The 27,294-nt window shown below is 36.2% G+C and overlaps 1 protein-coding gene across 8 annotated transcripts in view; it reads left to right on the forward strand.

The window, feature by feature from the left end:
- The window catches only part of RGS7 (regulator of G protein signaling 7), a 265,260-nt gene that overhangs the window by 194,338 nt on the left and 43,628 nt on the right, over nucleotides 1-27,294 (forward strand). For all 8 annotated transcript variants that reach the window (XM_018085223.1, XM_018085222.3, XM_029965047.1 and 5 more), the window contains exons 7-10: nucleotides 11,343-11,407; nucleotides 13,155-13,231; nucleotides 13,371-13,452; nucleotides 26,918-26,992. In XM_018085223.1, coding sequence (XP_017940712.1) covers nucleotides 11,343-11,407; nucleotides 13,155-13,231; nucleotides 13,371-13,452; nucleotides 26,918-26,992 — 299 coding nt within the window. The remainder of the gene's footprint in view (nucleotides 1-11,342; nucleotides 11,408-13,154; nucleotides 13,232-13,370; nucleotides 13,453-26,917; nucleotides 26,993-27,294) is intronic.

Consider the following 27,294-nt stretch of genomic DNA (forward strand, 5'->3'; position numbering starts at 1 on the left):
AATCTAGGTCATTTATTTAGGTAACTGAGCATGTACATGGTAGTTTATGTTTTCAAAACCTCAAACTTTGAAAGTCTCTTTTTACAGTTTTTCAGAAATTTAGATGAGTGTTCACTTGTAACATGGATTCTTTCTCAGCCTTTGGGAGCTGAGGACCTCAGGGATGCATGGTTACAATAGAAGTTTCCTTACTTTTTGGAGCAGACACAGTTTCATTTCAAATAAATTGCTAAATAAAACAATTTCAAGCTGAGACTCTCAGCAGAGCTGAGTGCCTTCAAGCTAGAGTTTGAAAATGTGACAGTTTTCTCATCCTGTAGAAGTAGAAAAATGTTATTTTTAAAAAAAAATACTGATATTTGAAGATGTCCAGTATATAGTTGTTGAAAGCTACCAAGGAGGAGTAATTCATACCATACCTGTGTACTTAGCCACTCCATATGAGTCACTGAAGAAGAAATGCTTGATTTACTGAATAGAATCTCCTAATACGGTAAAGATCAGCAAGTAATTTACTACGGTTAAGAGTCATTGAGTTGTTCAGCCATAATGTGTATCACACTACCAGGGGGATTTTAATAAATAATTATATGCTTAACAGGTTTGAGATCAGGATGAGAAAGTTTCTATTAAAATCCTTTAGTCTAAAGTAGGAGACGCTTTCTAGTGACAGCTGATCAGTGGATTGGTAAATGAATTATGTGCCTTAGTCAGTGAATAGAAATCTTGTATAATCTGTTCAGTTTTGGCATACCAGGAATACAGAATTAAACTTGGAATCAGTTTCTTCATTATGCGGGGAGGTTCCTTTGTTGAACAGTAAATTTATTCATTTGAGAACTTTTGAGATTAAAATACGTTCCAGTTGATGAATTTAAGATCTTCTGTTGCAGAGGGGAGAAGGGGAAGGGAAATTCCCAACCCTGCCATCTCATTGCTCCAAGTCATGAGCTAAAAGTGCAATCCTCTAAGAAACACACTGCAACTTCCCCACCCAACAGGGCCAGAGCATTGCACTAGAGCTACCTAAGGTGGCTGTGTGTCACCAAATACTGGATAATGCTAGAGCATTTGCAGGAAAACAAACTTTTCAACAGTGTTTTTATTAGGTTAGCATCTTCCCAGTCCCAGAAATTATCATTTGCTTTGTAAACAATAGTGATCAGAGGATTACAGGATAATCAGACAATATTTAAGAAACCAAAATAAAGTAGGTTTGAAACAAATTGAGAATATTAAAGGATAAATTTCACCTCAAATACGCCTCAAAGATGTTCTGTAAATTTTCACAGTAATTTCTACTTCCTAGAAAATATAGTAAATAGAATTTATGTTATTACAGATATGCAAATGCATTTCATACTTATCATTACAGTGCTGTGCAGTGCTCTCAATTTCATGGACTTGTCCTGAACAACCTTTAAACTGCACCCTATAAAGCTAATGAGTGTGGCAGGCATGAGAAGTCTCTCAATAACAGCAAAAAGTAGACTTTCTCTGTAATTTTCCTTTATCAATATTTTTAACAAAGCAAACCACTTTCTTTGGCATTAACCTAATTATAAAAGCCTTTCTGAACACACTAGAATTTTATTTTAATTTAAAAATTAATCCCAACGATTCATCATTACTCACTCATAGCTGAGCTACTGTCCAGAACATAGCATACTGCCAGGAAAATAATTTATCTTAAACAAGAAATTAAATGAAATTCAGATACTGTGTGTTAGTTTGCTATCAGAGCTAACTAAGAAACAAATAATCTTTATATCTTTGTATAATTCGTTAATATTTTCTCTAAAGTATAATTTGTTGTGCGTGAGCTTTTAATATCAAATATTTTTCTTAAAAGAAATATTTATCTGAAGAAAATATTAATAAAAAAGACATGAAAACAGAATCATCCAAAATGTCAAAAAACTGCAGATCCATTCTCATAATAAAGCTGTAGTGCAATGCTATGTCTTTGTGGCAAAAAAGAGGGCTTGGATTAATTTACTTTATGTCAAAATAGAATCAAGTAGCCTTTTCATTGTAACTTTCAAAGTATTGAGTGTGATCATTCGGAGGTTACTAAAAACTTCTAATTTTCATAAAGTGCTGAAAAACCTCTCTCCTTTTCCTTGAAAATCACGCTTGAAGGGTTGTTGAGAGATGCCTCAAATTTCAAATAATTTTTGCAAAGGCAGGTTCTTAGGTTCCATCTGTTGAAGATACCCACTTTCTTGCCATATGTCTTGTAGTCCACCCAGGCAGGACATGTTGTTCTGTGTAGAATCCCATTGGCTTCAGTTGGATTTTATTAGTGAAAATAAGTAATAACAATAATAATAATAACAATTATTATTAAGGCGAGTGTAGTTCAAATAACTTTGTTTTTCCTGTGAGTTAAGTCTTGTTGCTGAATTATGATTTGGTTTTGTGACAAATAGAATTGGATCTCAATTCAGAAAAACTGGCTCTTGAAATGAGCACGGCTAATGGCTGAGCGTGTGGCCTTCCCATAATTATGTTCTCTTTTCTTACAGATGTAATTTTATAACTGACAGATTATTTTTTTCTCACATATTATAACCAGGTCATGTAATTAAGAATTAATTAAATAATTAATAATTATTCCACGTGCCTTTAGCCTCAGTTCTCATGGGACCTGTCAGGTTCTCTGGAGGTTTAGTGACTCAAAGTTGTTGCAAATTTGCAGATTTAAGTCCCTTACTATTCTCTTTTTTTTTTTTTTTTGAATAAGTAAAAAATATGAAAGGTTAGGGAGAATCTGCATTCAAAACAAAATATCAATTATTTTGTTTTTTTCTTTTTGTTCCTTAAGCTCGAGCCTAAGGAAACAATTTAACAGAGTTGTGACAATGTGAGACACTTATAAGAATTTCAGATAAATAAGATATGAAGAATAAGTCATTTTTACTCATTTACTCTAGTGAACTTTTGTTGATGGTTAGACTCAAAAGTATCTGTGACATACAGACCTTTTCTTACAGTTAACTGCATATTAACAAAAAATAGAAGTATGTTCAAAGGAGAGAAAGAATTAAATTTAGAAAGTTCCACAGTCACAGTCATAAGAAGGTTTGGACTCATACTGGAAGACAAAAGTCCACTGCATCTATATATTTGCAACAAGATGTTGTTTGTCTTGTACTTTTACTGGTGTGCATTTCTCCCATGAGTTAAAAATGGAGGAGTACTGCAGAATCTTGGTAAGTTATGGAGAACACAGTAAATAACTGATAGTGCAACATGATTTTAAAATCATATGACCACATGATCTTTAAATGATACTAAATGAGACTATTTTTCTATATATTCAACGCAAATTCTTAAATTTTGCTGCTCTGAAGAAAGGCAAGTTTTGAAAATGTAACATATTTTCAGTAGCCTTCCTGGTAAAGTCATGTAATATAAAGGCACTCTCCTAGAGAATTAGAGCAATAACGGAGGTGAGACGGGGTAAGTCTTATTTAATTGCTGCCTTTGAAAATGTAAGATACCTGTCTGTATAAGTCCTGCAGTTCTTTAGGCAGTCATGACTTTGTTTTCCAGCCTGGGCTACAGTAAGATAAGGAAACCATTTACTTTAGCTGTGTCAAAGCTATTGTCTCATTTTTATGAAAGCACAATTTTTTCCTTATTAAAGTTACTTGATAATCAGCTAACAAGTCAGTCTGAACAAAACTTCCTTCCTAATGATACCTTCTTATCACTTAAAAGTAATCTGACAGAGACCTCTCTGTGTTCAGCCTCTGCTGCTCTGTTCAAAACATGAACCATCACACCTGGCTCATGTCCCTCCTCTCTCCCAGACTTACAGTCATGCTGAAAAGTACCTAATGCATAAAACGTAACTGCAATCACATATCATGTTTTTCACATATGGAAAATTTTCATATAATTTTCTCTTTAGAGTTTTTTGTCTACTTATTTTATATGCCTAGCCTCAAATCCCTCTATGGAAATTTGATAAGTCCAGGCATTTTCTCTCTCTTTTGTCTTGTTGTACCCTATACCATGGAGTAACTGTCTGGAAGGAGAACTATACAGAGAATGCATTACATATTTTCTTTGCCCAAATGCTTGGAGAGGATTTCCTTGGCAACAGCTTATTAGTAAGCAATTTGTATTTGAGAAATATGGAGTTCTATTGCTTAGCTGAACTCTTCTAGAACACTGCATGTGCTCAGCATCTCTGGAAATTAACTCATAACTATGAGTCAACAGCTTGGGGCAAAACTGGTAACAGAGTAGCACTTTTTGATGTAGCTGTGATTTATAGAAATAAAAATTTATTTGTTAAAATTTATACCATGAGAATAAGGAGGAATTTAAGAAGATAGTGTCAGTTAGTTGTTGCTAAGACTAGGTTATGATCTCTTATGTGAGTGACTTTGCTTTGAGATCTGGGCATATCTGAATCAAATGAGCTTTAGGAAAAATACTTGTATTGGCAGAAAGATGGAAGAGGTCACCTACAGTACTTTTTCCCCACTCTGAATTTGTATACCGTTATATTTCTCCACAGAGATACATAATTCACTCATTAGGAGTTATTTCTGTCATACAAATGACAAAATGAAAGTCTCACTTCAACAAGCATGTCCTGAATTTTGTTCTGATTCTTGTTAATTCTGACATTGACAAACCACTGCAGTGAGGGCTCTGCAACCAGGAGACATCCTGAAAATGCTTTCCTGTCATCTCACCACTTCAGTTTTGTGCTTACCTGAATTTTTTTTTACATGAATGTATAACTTATTCCTATAATATGTGGAGCATGGAAAATACATTTGACCAATGCATTCGTATACACACATGTGAAAAGGTAACTGACCCAAGTATATGTTTGTGCAGCATTATTTTGAAAGCACTGATAATCTGCATCTAGGTCCCCTGTAAATAGAAATAAAATTTCTTATCAGAATTCTGAGATTCATAAACATAACTCAGAATTTTCAGAATTGCTTTCAAATTACCATGCTGAGTAAACTAAATAGGTATCATAACATATCCTGAGTTGGAAGGGAATCACAGAAATCATTGAAGTCCAGCTCCTGGCCCTGCACAGGACCACTCCAAGAATCACACCATCTCCCTGAGAGCGTTGTCCAAAGGCTGCTTGAATTAACTCTGTCAGGCTTGGTGATGTGACCACTTCCCTGTGGAGCTTGTTCCAGTGCCCAACCACCCTCTTGTGAAGAATCTGTTCCTGACGTCCAATCTAAACTTCCTGTGACACAACTTAAGACCATTCCCTCAGGTCCTGAGAGAGGAGATCACCAGAGAGAGGAGATCAGTGCCTGCCCCTCTGCTTCCCATCATGAGGAAGTTGTGGACCACGATGACATCCCCCTTCACCCTCCTCTTCTCTGGGCTGAACATCCAAGTGACCTCAGCACTTCCTCATGTGGTTTCCCCTCATCCCATCACCATGAGTGGCCCAGATTAGAAGGGTATGAAGGTAGCAATGTTGGTGCCCTGCCATATTCTACTTCACGTGCTTTTTCCAACCCCAGTGTTCCTGGAGCTGTAGGCTTTCTGACTCTCCAAAACTGTAACCCTAATGGCAAATTGAAAGCATTATGATAATATCAATAAGAATTAAATAATGCAATGGATGCAAGCTTAAATTACATTTGACAACTTGATATTCTTTATCTGATCCTACAGTTCATCTAGCTTGGGTGACTTTTCTTCCATATCTGTTTTTGGCACCCTGAAGGATTTTCCCAGGCCATCGTCATCTGGGAACTTTTGTGTGGTGAAGATGAATTTGCCTTTTTCTAATTCTTAAGCTCTTTTATAGTTTGAAATTGGGTTTCTTTCTTGCCCTTGGTTTATGTAAGCAAGCTTATGTAAATCTATAATCAAATTGCTTTCCTTAAGTGTTATAGAGTATGGTCAAAGAGTAAAAAGTAGAGAAGGGAGGAGTGTTTCAGAAGTTATGGTTTTGACCATTTGGCAATTTAGGGCACATAAGCAACCATGATCTTCCTTCTAACTTAAAGTTATTAGCATTTACTAAAGATTGTAGGTCTTCTATAGATACATGATGCTGATTGGTGACTCATTTATCCACCCCAGAATTGTAATAGTTTTTTTGAGACTAAGTGAAACTCACTAGCTGTTGCAAAGAGAAAAACTTTTTTTTGCTATCAAGTAAAAGCAGATGTGACCTAAAGCTGGCATAAATAGCCCTAGAAATCTCAATGTTTAAATAAGATAGTTAATTTCATGCTTTACATCCTACAGTCATGTTTTGTGCTGATTGTCCCATAATTCTCCATCTGATGCAGGTACTTGCATGTAAAGGGAGAACTATCTGCCGACAGGGTACTTTGAAACCCTTAGACCTTGCAGTGCTTTCCTATTTTCTTTGCTCTTTAGATACGGGCTAGGGTTATACACACTGACTCTGAAATCAGAATTTTGACTCACAGAGAGTATATAAATGTACTCTGGCCTCAGTGGAGACAATGAGTGTTCACTGAAAGCACGCCCACCATCTGGCGCGAATCAAGCTGTAACACCACTGGCACTGGGACAATTATGTAAGGAGTTTAAGTTTGTGTACGTGGTGGTGGATGTGTAGGTGGAATAATCTGTGGTCTTCAGAGGCCCAGTTGTACTTCCATTGAATTTAGCTGTGGCTTTTTTCCTCTGCGGTGAGAGGGAAGGTTTAGCCCGTTTAGCGACAAGATAAAATTCCCCAGTGTAAGCCTTGGGTGAAAGTTCTGGGATGTGTAAAATAATATGTACTCAGTCCAGTTTCTGGAGTCTAGAATGAAGCCTGTCATAATCTCTAGGATCTTACTGAAAGAAAAAACCTAGAGTACCTGGAGTACCGTGTCCAGTTCTGGGCCCCTCAGTTCAAAAAGGATATTGAGGTGCTGGAGCAGGTCCAGAGAAGAGCAACAAGGGTGGTGAAGGGACTCGAACACAAGTCCTATGAGGAGCAGCTGAGGGAGCTGGGCTTGTTTAGTCTGGAGAAGAGGAGGCTCAGGGTAGACCTCATTACTCTCTACAACTCCCTGAAAGGAGGTTGTAGCTGGCTGGGCGTCGGTCTCTTCTCCCAGGCAACCAGCAGTAGGACAAGAGGGCATGGTCTCAAACTGTGCCAGGGGAGGTTTAGGTTGAATATTAGGAAAAAATTTTTTACAAAGAGTAATCAGACATTGGAATGGGCTGCCCAGGGAAGTGGTGGATTCACTGTCTCTGGAGGTTTTTAAGATGAGACTGGATGTGGCACTTAGTACCATGGTCTAGTAACCAAGGCAGTGTTGGATCAAGGGTTGGGTTTGGTGATCTCAGAGGTCTTTTCCAACCCAGCTGATTCTATGATTCTATAATTCTTAAGAGCTTTCAAGTGCAAGTGAACAGTCAAGAACAGAAAACAAAGGTGGCTAACCATGAAAATTGGTTGGTTTTGGGGTTTAACTGTTACAAACTTGCAGGAGGGAAAACACAGGCAACTCTCACTAAAACACTTTGTAGTCTCACTTGAAACTCTCATGTTGCCCACGTTTTGTGAATGCCTGAGCAGAATTTTCAAGATCGAGTAGTCTGTATTTACTGCACAGCTTCCAAAGTGTGTTTTAGTACTGGTTTGTTGTTCAAATACCCATTTATAAACATCACTGACCATCGTTCATTATGAAATATTACATCTTAATATGACCTTTAAAATTATTGGCAAATCTGTTTTCTCTTGGTAATCAGTCACTTCTAAAGCTCAAGCTATAGCATCTAATATATAATTCACTTCAGTAGAGGCAATTATGTTGATTGCAAAATCCATCAGAATACACTGGCTCTAAAAATAAGAGTGTATATGGTAGTCCATATTTAGCAAATTGAGGTTATTAATTCAGACCCCATTCCTTGCATATCATTCATCCCCATGGTAAGCATTTTTCAGCACCCTTGTCAGGGAGCAAAAAGAGCAGGAAGCTCTGCAAGGAAAGGTAAGCAAGAACTGAGGTTGGCAACAGTGTAGGCAAGTGCAAGGTCCTCACCAACAAAGTCTTAACTGACCAGAAAGGTCCAAGGTCAGGCTGGGAAGCTAGGGCAAATTACAGGGCTGGTAAGTTACATGTCTGGTTAGAGATATAGCTCGAGCCTGTGCCAGGGGAGGTATCTGGGCTTATGCACAGTTCCTGGGCCCCGGACACTCCGGTGGAGTCCCTGGATGGGCTGCTTAGGGCAATTACAGCTCACTGGTATACTGGTCCCTGACCAGGACCTTAGAGGGGTAGATAAATAGAGAACTATATACAGAAAAAAAGGAGTTTTGAGTTGGAGACCCTTCCTGCGTATTGTACTTCTGTATGAAGCTGTAAAACCACTGTCAACACGTAGCATTAGAAAAGCAGACACTGTCTTTCGCTGAATTTCTTGGGACTCCTAACTCTGCTTTGAGAGAGAAACTGACTGACATCCTCAAAGTCAGGCTGCTTGACAAGCACAGTTACTTCACACATGATTTGGTACAGAAAAGGGGTGGTACTTGTGAAAGATGGGAGTATCCATATTTCAAATCTCATTGCCCTAAAAGCAGAAGAACAAAACCTCATTACTCTGTACCTTCAAATGGTCTGGCTGAAAATGAGGATGATTTTCACATTTTTCTTGCTTTCCAACATGCTAGTGAATTTTTTACAGATAAGCCAAAGGATACGACAATGAGAGTGTAAACTGGTGAACTCAAATTCCCGAGGTGCTACCAGCCTCTCATGTCGCTAAAATTAGCTACTACATAAAGCCTCAAACATGCACTTTTACAAGGATAAAATTGTTGGCACATAACAATGGCCATAAATGGAGGCAGAGTAGGAATGTCCTTCAGCACTATTTTCCTCTACACTAGTGGATATGTCATACTTCCCACTATACTAAATCTTCCTTGGGCATATTCTGCCTTATCCACGGTGGCACATAGAAACATTTCTGAGATAAAGAATCCAAGGCACAGGTGTTATAACCTTTAGGCTCCTGAAGGGGAGGGGATTTGAATATTTCAGATAAATAAAAGGTCTGAGGGATGAACATGATTTTTTGAGTCTTGGCTAAGTTACACACATAATGAAAACCAAACATTATTATATGGACTATTTGCTATGGATTGAGAGCGAAGACAGTCATTAAAAGAACACTGCAGAGAAAATACTGTGGTAGAGTTACACAGTGAAGGGAAGAGATTTCTTGGACATCGTATCAAATTAATGGTGTGGCAAGCTAATTCATTTCTCCTGCTTGTGGTGACCTAGTGGTTGTTTCGCCAGTGTTGAAATATTTTGTCTGAAGATGCTTTTCTGTCAGCCACTTCTGCAGCAACAATTTTTGTTGATGGTAGCAGGAAATGCTAATCCCAAAATTTGCCTGCAGTGGGACTCAAGAAAGCGCTAAGCTAACTAAAAGTGCCTGTACTGGGACTGTGAGAATGTGGTTTGCAGGGGCTTAATCAAGTGTAGGAGCAGGGAGCTTGTTTTATTTCTGCTCAGGTGGTATTAAACTGGTTGGATGAGACAAAATTTGACCCCTGGATTTCTCAGAATTGCCTACACATTTATATTAAGTATGTATTTTATTGCTAATATTTTTAATGTGTTTAGGGTTTTTTTTCTTGTTCAATGAAATAAGCAATTGTGAAGGAAGAGGGGAAAATGGTTCACTGTAAAAGCATCTAAATGACAAAGATCATCCCTCTCCTCAAGAGTCTCTCATCACTGTACAGATTGTGAATGCCACCTAGGTACAAAAGGTCCAAAATTCATCCCCTCATCTTTTTATGACATTTCAGCATGTGTGCTAATGCATTAATGTAACTGTATAGTAATATTAAAATGCATGGAAACCAAGGTTATAGAAACTATCTGTCTACTATACTTGGTGTGTGACATGGATGTGTATCTGTCTGTACATTTTGCAGACACAGAAACTGCTTTGGAAGCAGAGGGAGTGCAAGGAATAGAGAAAGAGACCATGGCTTCTTGTGAGAGTGGAAAGTGAAATATTATGAAAGAAAGCAGACCAGATAACACACACAAAAAGAGGAGGAGAAAAAAAAGACAAAAATTGCATTAAAATATAACTTTGTTTTACATCAAGTAACCCCTGTAAGCTCTTAGAAGTGCTTGTAATCAATTCAGCTAAGAGGACATTCAGTGGGTTTGCATGCATTTGCAGATGACTTGTCAGAAATAAATATTTCTGTGGAATTGTAAATTATAATTGGTTTGACTATCTTAATAATCAAAGCTATATCTAAAATAAGCACTTCCTTCTTCCTAGTGATTGTGAGTTAGGTTCCTATGTGAAGTTATTTCTCTTTGTTCCTGTAGTGGACAAGCTGGCAGCCAGGAAGCAGGAATGTTCCTAACCATAACCAACAAATATGGGCTCTTTTTGCTAAGTTAGAGAAAACAGATATGTTAAGGTTTTCTTACCTACACTGATAAAAGATTCCTCCATCTCACACATGAGAAGGTGCTCTGAAGTAATGTAGTGGGTAAATGTTGCACAATAAGGAGTTGTGCAGCTCTCACTGTCTTACTGGTGTGTGAAGCTGTAAAATATTCAGAGTTGTTGTGAAGTATTTGTTGCTAAATAAAGTCTATTGGAAATGTACTTCAACATTTTATTAGCAAAGAGTCTGCTCTGTCTGAATCAAGTGGAGGCAGAACAGGTCTGCTGAAGGATTTTTAGATTTTGAAAATAAATGAAAGAATATTTTTTTCTCATATCTAATAGATGATATGCTTTTTTTCATTTTTTGGTCTCATTATTTTCTATTTTAAATATTGGTTATAGCAGACTAATCTGTATAAGACATGAATTTTTTCTGGAATTATTTTTTTAGCTAAAATCTTCTTAGGCTGAAAGTTTGCTATTACTAAATATAGAATAAAAATAAATAAAACCATGTATTCGTGTTCTTAAAAACTTGTTTGACTAATACAGCAGCAGCTCCTGCTAAAACTCTTACGCATTATGATTCATAGATACACGGTTTGTAAAATGTTTTTGCTATTTTTCTTTTATGTGCTAGTTCCCTGGCCATTAAAAAAAACTGACCTCAAGTATCTCATGCATTTTGCATATGATGTCTGTTGCATAAAGCAGATTTTATTATTATTTAATGAACCTTTGTATCTGATCCATCATTTCAGTTATAATACTGGTAGCATTGATCCCATATTTAAAGCTTTTTCGAGTAGAGGGAGAAATCAAAACAAAAAAAATCTAGCAGTAAAACAGAGATGAAGCCTTTCGATTTCTGATCTGCTGTATTTGTGAGATAGTAGCAAATTCTGTGTTATTTTATTCTGTTCCAGCTGTTTACCTCTGCAAGCGGACAATGCAAAACAAAGCAAGGCTAGAGCTAGCAGACTATGAAGCTGTAAGTACTTGGCAAAAAATAGATTTCTCTGCTGGGCCTAATGAGCTTGTGAAATAATGTTAAGCATGAGAATTACAGGCACTGAGTGTGAAAATCTATTAGTTATCCACATTTTCTGGCATGTGGGTCTAACAGTGCTTAGTGTGGTGTTTGAGGGACTGTAGTGAAGGCTAAGTGCACAAAAGCTGAGATTTCAGTTCATCTCTAATATTACTCTGGTCAGATCACCACGCCAGGATCACAAATAACTGTTCACAAATCCCAGATACACCATGAGTGTTTGAAAGCAATTGTTCTCTACACCATTTAAGTTTGAATGAAGGATCTCTGACAACATTTCCAAAAGCACTTGATAGACATTGAAATATAAATCTCATTCTATAAAGTGATGCTGGCACTTGAGCCTTTTCCCAGAGATGAAGAGACAAAGATGAGAGACAAAGAGGGTCAGACTAGAGGCACTTCCCACTCACTGACAGTTGTGCTGTGCCTCAGGCAAAGTAAGATAATTGGGGCCAGGAAGAGCCTAAAAAAGAGGGAGTTTGATTAGCTGATGAGGATGGCATTTGATAAGGAGAGAGATGTCTTGAATTCCATCTCTATCCCCCAAAAAGTTCCTGAATTTTTTATGAGAATGTCTACATAAAATTCACAAACATCCCTGGCTCTGCACTGAAAGCTGTCCAGCTGTGCTGCTGTGACCCAAAAGCAGGATGGTCAGCCAGGCCCCTCAACATACCACATAATCCAGCTACAGCACCATGCTGACGCCCTTAATTGCTTCTTCTGGCACAAACTTGTTCTTCAGTGTACTGCACTGTAGGGTATACATAATTTTATGCTCACATGCCTTAGAAAATTCCCCTTCAGTATATAATCCATGAGAGGCTTTAGTGGTATTGACAAGATCAAGAAAGTCTCCTCTTCGCTCTCTGCAGTTTTATTTTCAGTAAGTATGGCATAGAGATGCATTTGCAATGCACAGAACTACTGTAAAAGCAACACATTTTTTTGTTAGGAAGTTTATGGTCAATTTTAATTTAGTCTCAGTAAAAGCGGTGCATTAAGGTAACTGGGGTCTTTTTGGTGGAAGAGAAGAATCTCAGCCTCCATGTTACAGACTGAATACTGTTGCCATTTCAGCTGGGCAGAGATTGGGAAAGCTCTGTTACAGACAGTGAAAATGTTCCAACATCAGTGGAGGAAAGAATTTTGTTAAGATTACAGTAGTGAAGAACTGTAGTCTACATTCTTTTAAATGAGGATCACTGTGGGGGTTTGGAAGATTCCTATACTACCAAAAATGGCAGCCAAAATTGGTCAAGGGAAATCACTTGTATAGATGACTGATGGCAATTGTTATGTGGATCATCCAGTATGGAAATTACAGCTGTTCTCTTTCAGTATTAGGTATTTTCAAAACAAGAATATTTCTTTGCATTATTTCAAAATTGCTCAGCCAGCACCCATTCTATAAAATTGCTTCAGAAATCCCATGTTTTGCTGGCAGTTGCATCCACCCTTTTTATCAGAGTTTCAAAACTGAAACAGTCAAGGCATTCAAAAGTATTCCATCTCATTTGGGGTCAAGCAAAAACTTTATATCAGATAAGTAAAGTACATTTACACTGAGACAAATATCATGACATGTATTACATCTTGGTGGGGAGGAAGAGAGAAAGATAAGTCAGAAACTAAGAGCAAATAACTTGCAACCTAACCCACTAAAATTGTGATATATTTTCAGGAGAGTTTGGCCAGGCTACAGCGAGCATTTGCTCGGAAATGGGAGTTTATTTTTATGCAAGCTGAAGCACAAGCAAAGTAAGTTCCTTTGGAGATAAGAGGCTTTCGTTTTGCATGCTTTTTGAAGGGAGAAGGGAGGGAAAAGTGATGGGATGCTTCTTGCATTTAAAATTGCTGTCATCAACAGTTTCTTTTAAATATCCTATAACATTGGCAGGGTTGACAAGAAGAGAGACAAGATAGAGAGGAAGATTCTTGACAGCCAGGAGCGAGCATTCTGGGATGTGCACCGTCCAGTGGTGAGTGCTGGTGGGGCTGCTGGGGCTGTGAGCAGGGCCACTGATGAAGGTCAGCCTCTGTGAAGCATTGAGGTAACCTGGGAACAAGTAAGAAAGCAGTGGGGCCAAGGGTTGGGGCTTGCCTCCCTGTTTTCAGGATCTAAAATTTGTATGATTCTGCTATTGTAGACTGCAGATGAGTGTGCATCCAATTTGGGTTTTTTAGTGAATGGATTTGTTGTGTCTGATTTTTTGAATCAGAAGGTACTCATCTTTGATTATTATCACCTCAAAGGTTTCCCAAGGTATGAGTCACACAACTAAAATTATCAGCATAACTAAAAATAACTTTAAATAAATCTGACTCTTTTTCTTTATTCTGCTTTTTTGCTTGCTAAGCCTTTCAACTTCACTCTGGTCATGTTTCCAAGCTATTTTTGATGTACGTAAAGGTTAGATATTGTTGGCTTTGAGCTGTGGGAGTTGCACATTGTCTAAACAAGATTTATCTGAGTTCTTTGTCAAAGTCCATCTGAAACAAAATTTTAAAAAAGAAAGGTTCTTATATAGTCAACTACCTTTAAGAACTAAAACTTTGAGAAAGAATGTCAATTGTCACAATCATTCCAAATAAACTGTAAGAACCCATTAATAATATTTTTTTCCTTTATTACAGAATAATATCTGTTTCTCTTACATAGAGTTAAACTTCCATTTTCTTTGTACAGGGTTTGGTATCACTACCAATGAAATCAAATATAGACTATCTTCCACTTTGACACTGGGAAAAGCTACTTTTACTGGGGGAAGTAAAATTAGGTGATGATACCTGTAGAAGAGTTGAATGGAATGAGAAAGTTTAAATAAAAATTAATAAACTTGAACATGGCCAGCTTATATTTGTGACCGTGGAACTGAAGCAGTGGTAGGAAAAAAGGATTTTTAGGTAGGATTTAGAATGTCAGGTAGACAAAATCATTTGAAGTGAAAGATTCAAACCACAGGCAATAGGTACAAGAAGACTGGGACATTATTGTCTAACTGACTGACATAAAATAAGGAAGGAGAACAGAAAGCAATTTGACATCTGATGTTGATTGGGGCTGCATATGGAATAGACACAAAGTTTCTATGTGGATCTGAGACATTTGAAGTTGCAGAGAGCTTTTATATTTACTATAGAAATGGAACTAAAGGTTTTGAGTCTGGAAATGAAATGTTGTTTTCAGGTTTGGAAGAGATGAATTGTTGAAGCTTTAAGACAGTTAAAGGAGCCAGGACAAGAGGAAATTGAATCTGATTAAGAGCTTTGGCTGAACTGTGGATAAATCTGCTTGGTCCAGCAGATGTTTTTAATCTGGCTGTAAACACACCTAGGAAGTATCTGAGGCAAAAGACTGGCTTACAGTCACCAATATAGAATCCTGGCTTTAGGAGACAGAAGAACAGAGAGGTTCATAGAAATAGAAGAACAGAGAGGTTCATACTTTGTCTAACCTGCTCGTCTCAGGAGTCATTGAAATAATATTTTTGAAAACACTGTTGTGAATTTACTGTCACAGTAAAAGCCAGAAGATTCTATTAAAAAAAAAAAAAGATAAAACATGAACAGACTGAAAAAAAGAAGGTGATGTTAAAGCCAATTACAATTTGTAATGGCTTTTTAAGTTCCCCAAAAGCCCCTCAAAAACTCCCAGAAATACTACTGCAACTCTAGAAAGCTAATATTTTTAAAATTAGGCAATATTTGGATGACAATTTGAGTATAGTTCTTATTTTTATTTACCATTTTTCACTTTTTGATAAAAATTCAGAGATGAGGGGCCATGGCAACATAGTTCAAAATCCACCCCAATGTAATTTTTTTTTAATGAAAATTAATTTTGAGGACCAGGTGTTTCATTATTTGCTTTTTTCTGTTTTGTTTTGGGGTTTTGTTGGGTTTTTTTGTTTGTTTTGGTTTGTTTTTTTAGGTGAGTGAATAAATATTTTTTCCTGAATTTCCTGCAGGTATCCTGGTCTATAGTTGCTTTATTTCTTACCTATCTGGCTACAGTGCTGATTCAAAACCTTTACATGTAAAATATAATCTATGAGTATTACATTTGCATTGTATTTCAAAAGGGAGATACTTTAAGGTGATGAAAAGTACAGAAGAGGGAAGCAAACTATCAGTTCTAAAGGACAGTGCAGCAGTGCAGGAATGGAAGACATGACAAGAGAACAGCTGAATGATAGTGAAACCAGGAGAGTGTAGATGCAGAAAAAGAGAATGATTTGGGTATCAGAAATATCACTGTGACTGATAAGTTTAAAATAAGTGAAATGAACCAAGGTTTGATGTGTAAAGAGCATTTGCCTCAAAAACCAGCTTTATTTCATAGTTCCCAAGTCAAAGTAAACCCTGTAGATGATTACAGAGGTAGGTCCTAGAAGATTTATGCCGTAGTCTGAGAGACAAATACTTAAAAGTCATCATGGCTGTTACATTCTATAAGCTAGCTGGCTAGTGCTCATAATTTTTCCTAGGATTTCAGACTGAGGTGATGCTTGGAGATGAACCAGAGAAACTGGATTTGGAAAGGTGTTTTATTCAAATAGTCATCTGTTCCTTGATTTTCTTCTGAGAGACAGTTAAGAGAACAACTTTGTTATCTCACTGTTTAGTTTCCATTCCAATATTTATTTAATTGCAGTTTCACTACAGTTTGTTTGATTTTGGTTTTTTTGTTGTTTTCTTTTTTTCTTGGAGTGGATTATGCGTGTGTGGAGTGCAATCTTCGTCATTTCTGTGGCTTTATGTAAAAAGATCTTAGCTTGCAGTTAGAAAGAGCATGACAGAACTTCAACTGTAGGTACCGCAGCACACAGAGACATTCCTGAACAAGTTTCAATCTTACTAGTTCAGATACCAATCATAGCAAAACCATGGAAATTTGTGTCAGGGAGAGCTGTACAAACTCCTTTGTGATCCTGAGCAGCAGACCTAGGGTAAAGTCCATGCTGTTATTTCTAAGGTAGAGCCGTTGCCTAACATATGTCTGAGATTAATATTATTCACACAGAGTGATGCATTTCTCTTTCTGATGGCTGAATAAATCTATCTGAAAAGTGTTTATCTTCTTTCTACCTGGCTACAATGTGTATTATTTTCATAATTTTGAAACTTCTATCAATAACAGACTGTGGAAATAAACAAAAATTGGTTAGGAGGATTAGGGAGTTAGTAAAAAAACAGTAACAAATCAAGCTAAATAGTAGAAGTGAGTTTCTTCCAGGAGAAAAAAATTGAGAAGCTGCTTTTGTTCAAAAAGAAATATCATGCTCCTGATTAAAGTCTTTATAAGAGAACTTATAGCTTTCCTGAATTATTATCTCTTTTTAAACCCTGTAATCTTATACTCATTAAAAAGGGACAAACAAGTACTAAAGCAGTAAAGCCCCTGAAACGTTCTCAAACCCACATGAAATACATTTAGAGCAGAATAGCTGTGGCTTGCTGTAAATTTAATTCTTTTAGGTAACAAACAAGACAGCTGATGTCTTGCTGCTACAAATGATTCACATTTCTTTGTGAGTTATATATTCATACAATAAAAAAGGCCTTTTGGGTACTTTTTTGATATTCAGATTAATTCAGAAGATAGTGGGGGAAGTGTCCTTGTCTCCTGAAAGTCATCTGTATACTTCATAATCGTAAGTTGAAAAAAACTTCTCATTTTCTCCAATGCCTCTGACCTTTGTTATCAGTCAGAATGTTGGTTGTATTGCAGTCACATTTAGCAGATTTGTGTGCAGTTGTTTTAAAAGGAAGATGGGAAATACATAGCAGATGTGCTAGAAAACTGCGCTGGTGTGTGTTCCTCTCCAAAGTTTAAACACTAGCTGTGGTTTAGTTAAATTGTGATTTAATAAAGTATGAACATCAGTCAAGATGTGATCCAGTTCTTCTATTCTGACATTTGTAGTTTTCCAAACCACAGGATTTGTATTCCCATTGTTACCATGGGTTTGCTGAATGATGATGATTATTTTGTTTTATGAAAAAAATGGATAGCAAATATTGATAAGGCTTATACTCTGTCTTAAAGGTCTTTTCCAACCTAAATGGTTCTATGAAAAACAAAAGCAATATTTGTGTGATTTCATAGAGGAAGACAAAGTGTGGCAATGTTAAGAGTGAGGGTGGGCTTAAGATAACTCACTGATAAAGTAATTCAGAAATATGAATGGTTTCTGGATTTGGATGCTTCTTGCCATTGTTTCTTAGCACTAAACTAGGAAAACAGTATTCTTCAAATATTTTAAACTTTGTCACACATCCCACACTTTTTGCTTCTCCTTTTTATGAGATTCTATCTCCCTTAATTTAATTTTCTCTGTTCATATTTTTAAATTGTATTTTATGTGATCTGAACATGACCCTCAGCATCTGAGCCAGTAAGTAATATTATCAGGTGTTCAGGGCCAGGCAGTGGATGCTTTTGTTTTTTAATGATTTTTCCATCCTCTCCTTCAAAGCCTCAGAGACTCAGCAAAACACTGAATTTAACTTGGTTAAGGTGGTGCATCCTGCATTTCACACTCTGTGTGCTTGACTTTTCTGGACCAGTCATTTGAATAGCCAGAGAACACTTCTCTCTGCTTTGTCATAATATTTTCCGAAATTTTTAAACATCTTCAGGAAGCAAATGTGAATCATGTCATCCAACTTCTCCAGTGATATATCTACATACAGTTTTCATGTCTTCTATTCCACCTGTTTCACCATATATCCCTACAAGGGAGCTCCCTCTCCAGCAGACAGGGAATGCAGCCAAAACAGCAATTGTCACTCGCAGATAATTGCACTTCTGGTAATGAAACAAAGCCTTGTACAATGTTTTAATTTCCGTGGTTAGAATGTTTATGATCCATATTCTCATGTATTTGAGACAAGTATTTATAAATCTTTATTAGTATTATATTTCTGGAAAATTTCTCTGTGTCTCTTTTTCTCCTGTTTCAAGTAAGTCCTTGGTTTGCATAGCCAGTGGAATTCCTTTTAAGTCTGATACTACTCAAGGAAAAGAGACGAACTCTAGTTTGAGAAGGCAAATAAGAAAAAGGAAATTGGTACAGTGTAGGCTTCTTTTTTGAGAAAGATGCTAAAAATCCTTGGAATTCTAAGTGATCCTAAATTCTATGCTAAGTGAGATTTCCCACCCCTGAAAATCATCTGAGTTTTACCTTGCTGCAAACATAATTAAAGTTTGATCAAACTAATCGAATGTCTCTCCTTTGTCTCATGGTCTTTGAACCTCATTTGTCTTGTCCAAACAAGAGAAACAACTCATAGTTAAACTTTTACCCATTAATTGCACACCTGTCCATGTTTTGATTAGATCCACTGAAGAACAGCAGTGGAACTACTGTTATTTTGGTAGTATTCAGTGATCTTCTAATAAATCCTTGAATAAAGCATGTATTGATTTTACCAATTCATCCAATGGCAGGTTTTCTGTCCTTCATGTGGGGCTCTGTATAGAGGGTTTAACTTATGCTGAAATGCAGAATTCATTATTTCTGCATCAATATATTCCTAGTGTATGACACAATCAGGTTTATGGCTCATTCATTTTAATTTCATAAATAACTCTGTAACTTATTATTTATCTCTGTTCTTTAATAAGTCAAAATGAAATTAACTATCAAGGACATGTATTGAGGATTTAAATTCATTTTATGAATTATCTGCATAATTCACTAGTAAAGCCTTCAACAGAAGAGAACACTTAATCCTAACAAAGTTTTGATTAATTATTACGAATTAAGACATTCCCTTCCTTTGAAGGAAGCAGTTCAGTAAGATTTGACACTGAACATTCTGTGGCCTGAAATATCATTTCAGTAAATGAATGAGAAAAAATGAAAAGCTATATTTACTTAATTAAAAGCCAGTATCAGCTGATAGCTGGTTTTAGCAGTTAAGCTGTGTACGAGTTATTTGTTTCCATTATACTTCGTTACCACAGATCACTATTTTCAGGTATATTTGCAGCATATTGCCAGGTGTATCACTTGTTTTAAAAAAATATTCTTATTAAGAAATACAAACAAATTTGAGGTTATTGTATGCAAGTCCAGTTCTAAGTTGTATTTACTTATTTCAGTATCACACTGAATCCATACATTGCAATTATTTATGCTATCTTGTGCTCCGTAAAGATAGTATTTAGAAGCATAACATATCCATTATAAAATACATGATGAAAAGACTGTAGAAATTGTTGAAAATATCTAATGATTCAGTAGAACAAGCAGGTTTTAATAATTTTTCCATGATTATCTGCCAAATTTATGAGGCCTCTGGGAATGAAAAATGAAGCATGCTTCTACAGAACTTATACTTGAAAACAATCTTGGGATTTGCTTCCTAAAAATTAAGTATGTTTTATAGGTGGTTATTGAAAGGTATAGCTGTAATTCTCAGATGAGGTAATTTCTGACAGAAGAGAATCTCCATAGGAAAACCCAGAAACACTGTGAGCTAATTTTAAAGGTTTGGTCTGGAATTGTAGGGAGGTGGAAACTTGATAGGAGCTCTTTACAAAGTAGTCATCAAACTTGCTTATTACAATTTATATATGTGGTTACCAAGGCCCTTGGACTGTAATCCAGATCTTTGTCTCTCTGTGTTTGCTTCTTATTAGAAGTATAATGCAAGTAGGACCTCCATAAAAAGCACTGTAACCTAACAGCAGGTATTGAAACTCCAGTCACAGTTCTTGTTAGTAAGTCACACAACTAAATCAAAAGGCATGCTTCCAAAGAAGTAGTTGTGCTAAAATTAACTGTGCAGAAGCTGGGAATATAGTACTACAATAAGTAACATATAATATGATAATATATATATATATATATATGACATATATATAGTACTATAAGTTTGTATGACATCACAAGTAGTATCATATTATATACTGTATTAAATAGCTAGACCCTACATTTGGGATACCCATTCAACTTAGTTTAGATTTTGTAGTCATTTGATTATGCTACATAATAATAATAATAGAAGTCCATCACTTCCATCCTAATACTTAAAATCAACATAATATTCTTCCTCTTTCTTCAGACATCTGCTAATTTACTGAGGATCTTGTGACTAGAGGTGTTGTCAAGTCCCAGTGCTCACACACTTGATTTCTCAGAGTTATTTTCAAAGAATTGCTGAACCAAATGGAAATTGTAATTAAACCATACACTTTAAGAGAGGCTAATAAAGTTCATAAGAGTGTTTAAGATTAGGCACACCTAGTCGATTGTAAATTAAACCCACGATTAAGTGCTTCAGTTGTAAGTAGCAGTATCTTTTTCTAACCAAAAGGAAATGGTTCCTGGAGCCCAGTCCCTGTAATCACTGGTTTATCTCTGCTGCCTTGGGTGGTGTAACAGAGGTTGGTGAGATCTCCCCTAGCAGTACTATCAATGAATAATCCTACATATTTGCAGGTTTGGCAACTATGGCTTCTGGGTTTATTTTTTCATCTCTTAATTGAGGTTCGTAGATCTATAAAGTGAGCTACATTTTAGAGAGCTTTCAAGTCCTATCAGATAACCACCATGTTTTCTGAAATTTGTATTTGAATTTGAAATGTTGCTGTCCTTTGACTGGACCTTAAGATAGCAGCTGTTTTTCCAAATCCTGTTAAAAGAGCTGACCACTTGTGTTCGGTATGTTTGAAATGTTCCTCCGAGACTTTTTATTTCACCAGCAAACTTATTAATAGTGCAGCTCTACTGCTGCAAGAGCCTCTTTATTCGTCGATCCCTAAGTGTGTAAAATGAGGTAAAACCCCCAAATACCTAGATAATCTATACTTAAACCTCAACCTTTCCTTGTATGCCTTAGCAGATTCTGCACACTCCAATAACTTCCATCTCTGGGAAATGAAAAATTGGTGCATTGCAGGAGAATGTAGCCTATGTTTTTCTTTGTGAGAGCCTCCATTACTAACAACTTACTCAATATAGGATTTTAATGTCTCCTTTAATGTTAGGCTATGTATGAGAAAAAAATAATCTTTCCCACGTAACCAAAATCAAACTGGGTATTTTTCCAGCTAGTAACTCCTTTATTTTTTTTTTCCAGCTGAGTACAACTGGTATTTAATTTTTTTTGCCTCATTTCTTTTCCTTTTTTTTTTTCTTGTAATCTTCCATTTCTTTTTTTGTAGTTATCTCTCCTTGATTTTTAACTACGCACTGTTCAGATAGTTGTGCAAGTAAACTGGAATATAAAAACTACAAATAAAAATGAACTGTGGTATTCTCCTTATCACTCACTGTCTGATTAGTTTCCTTTCTCTACTCTAGAAGTGAGTGATATGAAGAGTGACTCCTAGAAAAATGACAGGAATAGCAGCAATAACAGAAACAGAATAGATTGTTTCAGAAGGCAACACTAATATTTTACACTTAGGAAATTTCAAATTTTAAGCTTACTTTTTTGTGATAGTCTTCTATGACACATAATGTAAAAGACAGCTTTCAGTCTCTGACTCATGTTTATGTTTGTTTGTCTGACCTTATCTTTTCCAGTGGAAGAGAGGATCTGTCATGTTTGTATCCAGGTCCATAATTTAAATTTATAGTCTTTAAATTTTGAAAGCCTGGAATATTGAAATTTAGTATTTTGCAATGGAACTTAACAAGTTAGCCAATGCCTGCAAAACAAGTAAAAATATCTATTTCATAGTGCATTGACAGTGAAATGCAATGAAATTGCATAAGGTGTGTGAATCAATCTGCATAAATATTTACTGTTTTAATGAACTCTGAATTTATGGGTGTGCATATTGAAATGAGATAATTATTTTAAATAGCACCTACGTGTTTTTAGCTAAAGAGACTGTGAAATTGCATTTCCTTAAATCAGCCCCATGTTTGTTTGTATGGGTTGAGTGCACACCGCAGGCTGTCAGAGAGCAGAGGCAGCCGTAGAGAAGCGAATACCAATCTTGTCTTTCTGTTCTGCAGTTGTGGGGTGGGGAAGGCAGGGAGATGAATTTCACACCAATGTGAACACTTGTTTTGTAAAGTGGATTATTTGAATTTCACTCCCTGCAGCTTGTGAAGAGTAGGCTGTACCATGGAAATGTAGACTGAGAGAGACCTCTGGAGGTCTTCTAGTCCAACCTCCTGCTCAAACCAGTGCTAACTTCTAAGCTGAATAAGATTATCCAACCACTTGGTTAAAAAAAACATTGAAAATCACCAGGGATGGACATTCCACAGCCTCTCTGGCTTTTATTATGAAGTATATTTCTTTATAGCTGACCAGAAGTTCCTTTACTGCAATTTCAGGCTACTATCCCCTGTTCTTCCACAGTGCACCTCCGGAAGAGGTCTAGCTCTGCAAGCCACAGTTAGGCACAGAAGACAAAAGTTAGCCCTCCCCTTTCGCAAGCATGATAAAGTCTGTTCCTCTACTGGACTTTCCCATTTTGAATATATTTCTTGAGCGGTTTGTGGGGCTCAAAAGTAGTGTTGTCATTCCGGATATTTCCTCGTGATGCTGAGCAGAAAAAAACAAGCACTTCCTTTGCCTTCTGGCTAAGCTATTACTAATGCAGCTGCGTATGTGGTTTGTCTGCATTGCTGCAAGGAGATACTGCTGACTCATGTTCAGCTTCAGATCATTTCCTAGTGAGCAGCAATACAGAAAGACAGTTCCCAGCCTATTGGAATGCATGAGCTTATTCCCTCCCACATACAGGGGTATATTTGTCTCAGATACAAGAAAACTTCTGGTTATTTTGGCTTAAGTAGATTCACAGTTAAATTTCCATCTTTGAGAAAGAAAAAAAGCCATCAAAACTTAAACTGATGTCATTATAAATATAAATTTACTTTCTGTTGAGCATTTCATGCTTATTATAATTACAAGTACATCATAGCAAAGATATTTTTGCACAAAAAGGCATTGAAAACACTTGATTTAAGCTATGTGGCCCTGCAATAAAAAGGGCCCTTGGAGTGTGCAACTCTGTACAGCAAACAGACTATAAATACTCAGAAATATGCACTATGCAGATGGAAATGTACCATGGCTAAAGTATGCCATTTTATGTAAATAATTAATTCCTCCCAAGAGTTCTACAGGTGCCATAAAAATTAATTCACTGTAGCACTATTACAAGGGCTTAATTAATTAATTTACTGCCACCACAGTTATCAGGAAAAGAATATGAAGATCAGCTGGATATTTTTTTAACTAAACATAATCTCACGTGGTTGTTTTCAAATGTTGGTGATAGCCGGATCCAAGCATGTACATTCTTGTACCTCCTCTGCTGATATACCAGACTTCCTCCTTTCATTGTGTTTCTTGTCTGAATCCTATTATGCAGCCTCCTAGACAGCATCAATAGAAAGCTGTGCTGCTTGGGATTCATACTGATATTGTTATCCAGTAATTAAGGTAGGGATCAAAAAATCTTCTATATGTGGGTTTTTCATATTACTTACCATCATCTGTTTATCTCAGCACTGAATTTATCATGACTGGACTGACATATCATTTGATGTAAATTAATACAGTGGCATTTGTTCTTTCAGATAAGGACATGCTAATAGATAGATGAAAAAAACTAAGTTTCCTTTAAATGTATGACAGTTTTTCACCCAGACATTTAAAAACAGATGAGGGCCAAATATTACCCTAATTATGATCTTACTGTATGATAATTTCAACAAGGTCACAAGACTTTCCTCTGCTTGTGTGGAGGGCAAACTGTTCTCATACAGAATATTAATTCTGAAAGAAATAAGCATTCTATTTACACATATAGAAGAATTTCAAGTCTTCCAGGAAATCTGTTTGAAAACTATTTACAATATTAGTATGCAAATTATATACTACACACTAAATGGGAATCTTGCAGCAGAGCATTCTGACAGGCATCTCACTATTTGAACTATGGTAGTCCAGTTAAAAAAACAACACAAAAACAAAACACAGCTGGATATAATTGTATCCAAACACATACTTATTATGTTAATGGGGGCATACAAATAAAATGAAGTGTTGTCCAGCAAAGGTTTTCCCACAAAGACTCTGAGTTATTTTAGCAAAATGTTCAAATAATGCAAGCTTTTGTGTTTATTTTAATTGAAAAGATGTTTGATATTTATTCCTAAATATTGACAGATGAAGTGTGGCAGCTCCAGAGAAGCAATGAATTCCATCTCATACTAAGAATAATTGTAATAAAGTACTTCAGTTGAGAAGAAAACATAAATTGTGGCCCCAGTTACATTAGGTACTTTCAGTTATATAGTATAAATCAAATTATGAGAGTGGTATTGTGTAGAGGTAGTCCTATATGTCCTAAACTCCTATCATTACCTGACGCTGTCAGAGTAGTTGATAGTCCCTTTAGCTTCCTTCCCTTTTGCCCTAAAGCTTCCTGATACTTCCCGGCCTTTACCTTCCTGCGGGTGCTCTACTGTCAGGTTCTCGGTCACACCTTGGTCAAGCTTCTGCCCTTAGAGCCTCTCCTGAATGCCCCTGCTGAAGTATACCATATCATCTTTACTTCAGAGAGGTAATAAACAGCCAGGTTTCAGTAAGAATCCACTAGGTGCTGTAGTAGGTCAGTACTGGGTTGGGTTTCCCTGCAACCAACAAAAGCTTTGCCGTTATTTAATTTCTAAAAATCTGCCAGAATTTCTTGTGTCCCTAGCATCAGCCTGCAAAATTCTGGCATGTAAGTTACCCAGGCAGGGTGCAAGATCTGTCTGTACCTATTTACTGCTGGTAGGCTCGAAATCTTTAAAAATAAGAGGCTTTGGATGAGGTTTGTTTGTTGTTTGTTGTTTTTTTGTGGTTTTTTTTCCCCTCTCCGTTTTTAGGACATGCTTTTAACAAACTGTAACTGAAAACTGAACAAATAACAGTTTGTGCCTTATGTAAGTGTGCCTGCTATTCAAGTTGTTACATTCAAAGGCTGTAGATGTTGTTAAAGCCCTTCTTCTTCACTGCCAGCTGCTGCTGTAATCCTAAAGTAGATGCGCTGGGGTTTTTTTAAAACTTTATATCTCAGTATACTGGCCTGGGAAATTGCTTTCTGCCTTTAAATTGACCATCATGCAGAATTTTCTATTTTTCAACCTGTCTTTTTCTTTGAGAGTTGCAAGTTACTCGGAGTTTAAAGACTCCCATTTTCATTCAGAAGCTCAAAGGATACCTTCACAAATGTAACTCAATAGGAGTGTCATATGCAGTCTTGAGAATATTATCTAAGTGCCTATTTTTAATTTTAGACATGAGGAACTGTTTATACTGCAAATTAAATATGATCAAATGCACATTAATTTATTACTTTAAAATAAAAACTTATTGATTTAAAAAAATACTTGGTTAAAAAAATTCAAAACTCAATCTATCTAGAGTATTTTCCAAAGGCAAAGTACCATTGCTCGGTTTAATGAAATCTATTTGTTTCTTGGCTCTATTTATATAAGAAATTTTTAAAATTTTGTCTGTGAAGATTTACAGCCACATCAAGCATTTTACATTATGATAAGAAGAAAGAGGCTGTATCATTAGTGTGATAATAAATTTAGCTAGGTTGTTGAGCAAGTAAATTTGATATCTAGGTACTTCCATTAAAAAAACCAACAACCTACTTTCACTAAAAACTTGTACTTTCAGCTCTAAGTCTCAAATGTAATCCCTCTAAAATCAATAGGAAAAACTCACCCGAGAATAAAACATTCTTTATTAGTTGTTTCCAGCAATGCATGAAGAACAGATTTATGCACAGATTTTGTACTTAGGGGAAAGTGTCAAAGGAAGATGAATTAGGAGAAACTAGGGGACTTGTGTACTTTGGGATGCTACAGAGTTTTGAATCACTGAAAGCCGAATCAGATGTGTTGAGAGTCATTTTGTTTAGACTTCTGGTTAGGCTGCAGAAGCCTGTTTTGTTGTTTTGGTTTGGTTTTTTCCCTTTCTTTTCTGAAGAAACAAATCCCATTTTGGTACCTTTTTTCCCCATTTTCTTTTAAAAGAAGATCATCTTTAAAAGTTGACCCAAAATCAGGTGCTCCTGAAGGGAGCCTTAGGTTCACAGCTGAGGTGAGTATTGCAGAATTCTGTTTATTTTGTCTAATTAGGTCAACTGTGCTACTTAGAGGGATATCTGTAATGCAAGGTATGGCTTCCTTGGCAAAACCAAAGCAGAAACATGTGATTGACTTCTCTTGAGAATTTATTTTGTTTCAAATTCGCATTGTCATACATTCTAAGCATGTGGTCTTCAGTGCCTCATTCCATAGGGACTCTACAGGGACCACTGCAAAAGGACATCAAGTTATTATACATCTCTGTTTATTTATTTTTTAGTCTTACACACTGAAGAGGAGTATCTCAATGAAAATGATATGGAATTCCTTCACAGGTTTAGTCTTCTGCTTTCCTTTCTTTTTCTTTTAATAGCCTGGATGTGTAAACACTACTGAAGTGGATATAAAAAAATCTTCAAGAATGAGAAATCCACATAAAACAAGAAAGGTAAGTACTGTTATTATATCAAAAGCAGGAGGTAGAGGAAATCTATAGCATGAAGTTCCATAGTTTCTTAAAGCATTTTTTTTCTTACAGCTGCAAGGAGCAAATGCATGAACGTATGTTAATATTTCATAAGCTCTTAGTTGCGTTAGTATTAACAAATTTGTTAATTCTAAGTAAATGCTATCACATAAGACTTTGGAGAAATATACAAAGATTTTGAAAATAAAATTCATTTTTGCATGCTTCATTTATGTTGTTTAGCACATTGAATAAAGCATGTTAAAATGTTTCTGTCAGAAATT

The sequence above is a fragment of the Manacus vitellinus genome, unplaced genomic scaffold (assembly GCF_001715985.3).
Source record: "Manacus vitellinus isolate BGI_N305 unplaced genomic scaffold, ASM171598v3 scaffold_8_pilon, whole genome shotgun sequence".
Classification (NCBI taxonomy): domain Eukaryota; kingdom Metazoa; phylum Chordata; class Aves; order Passeriformes; family Pipridae; genus Manacus; species Manacus vitellinus.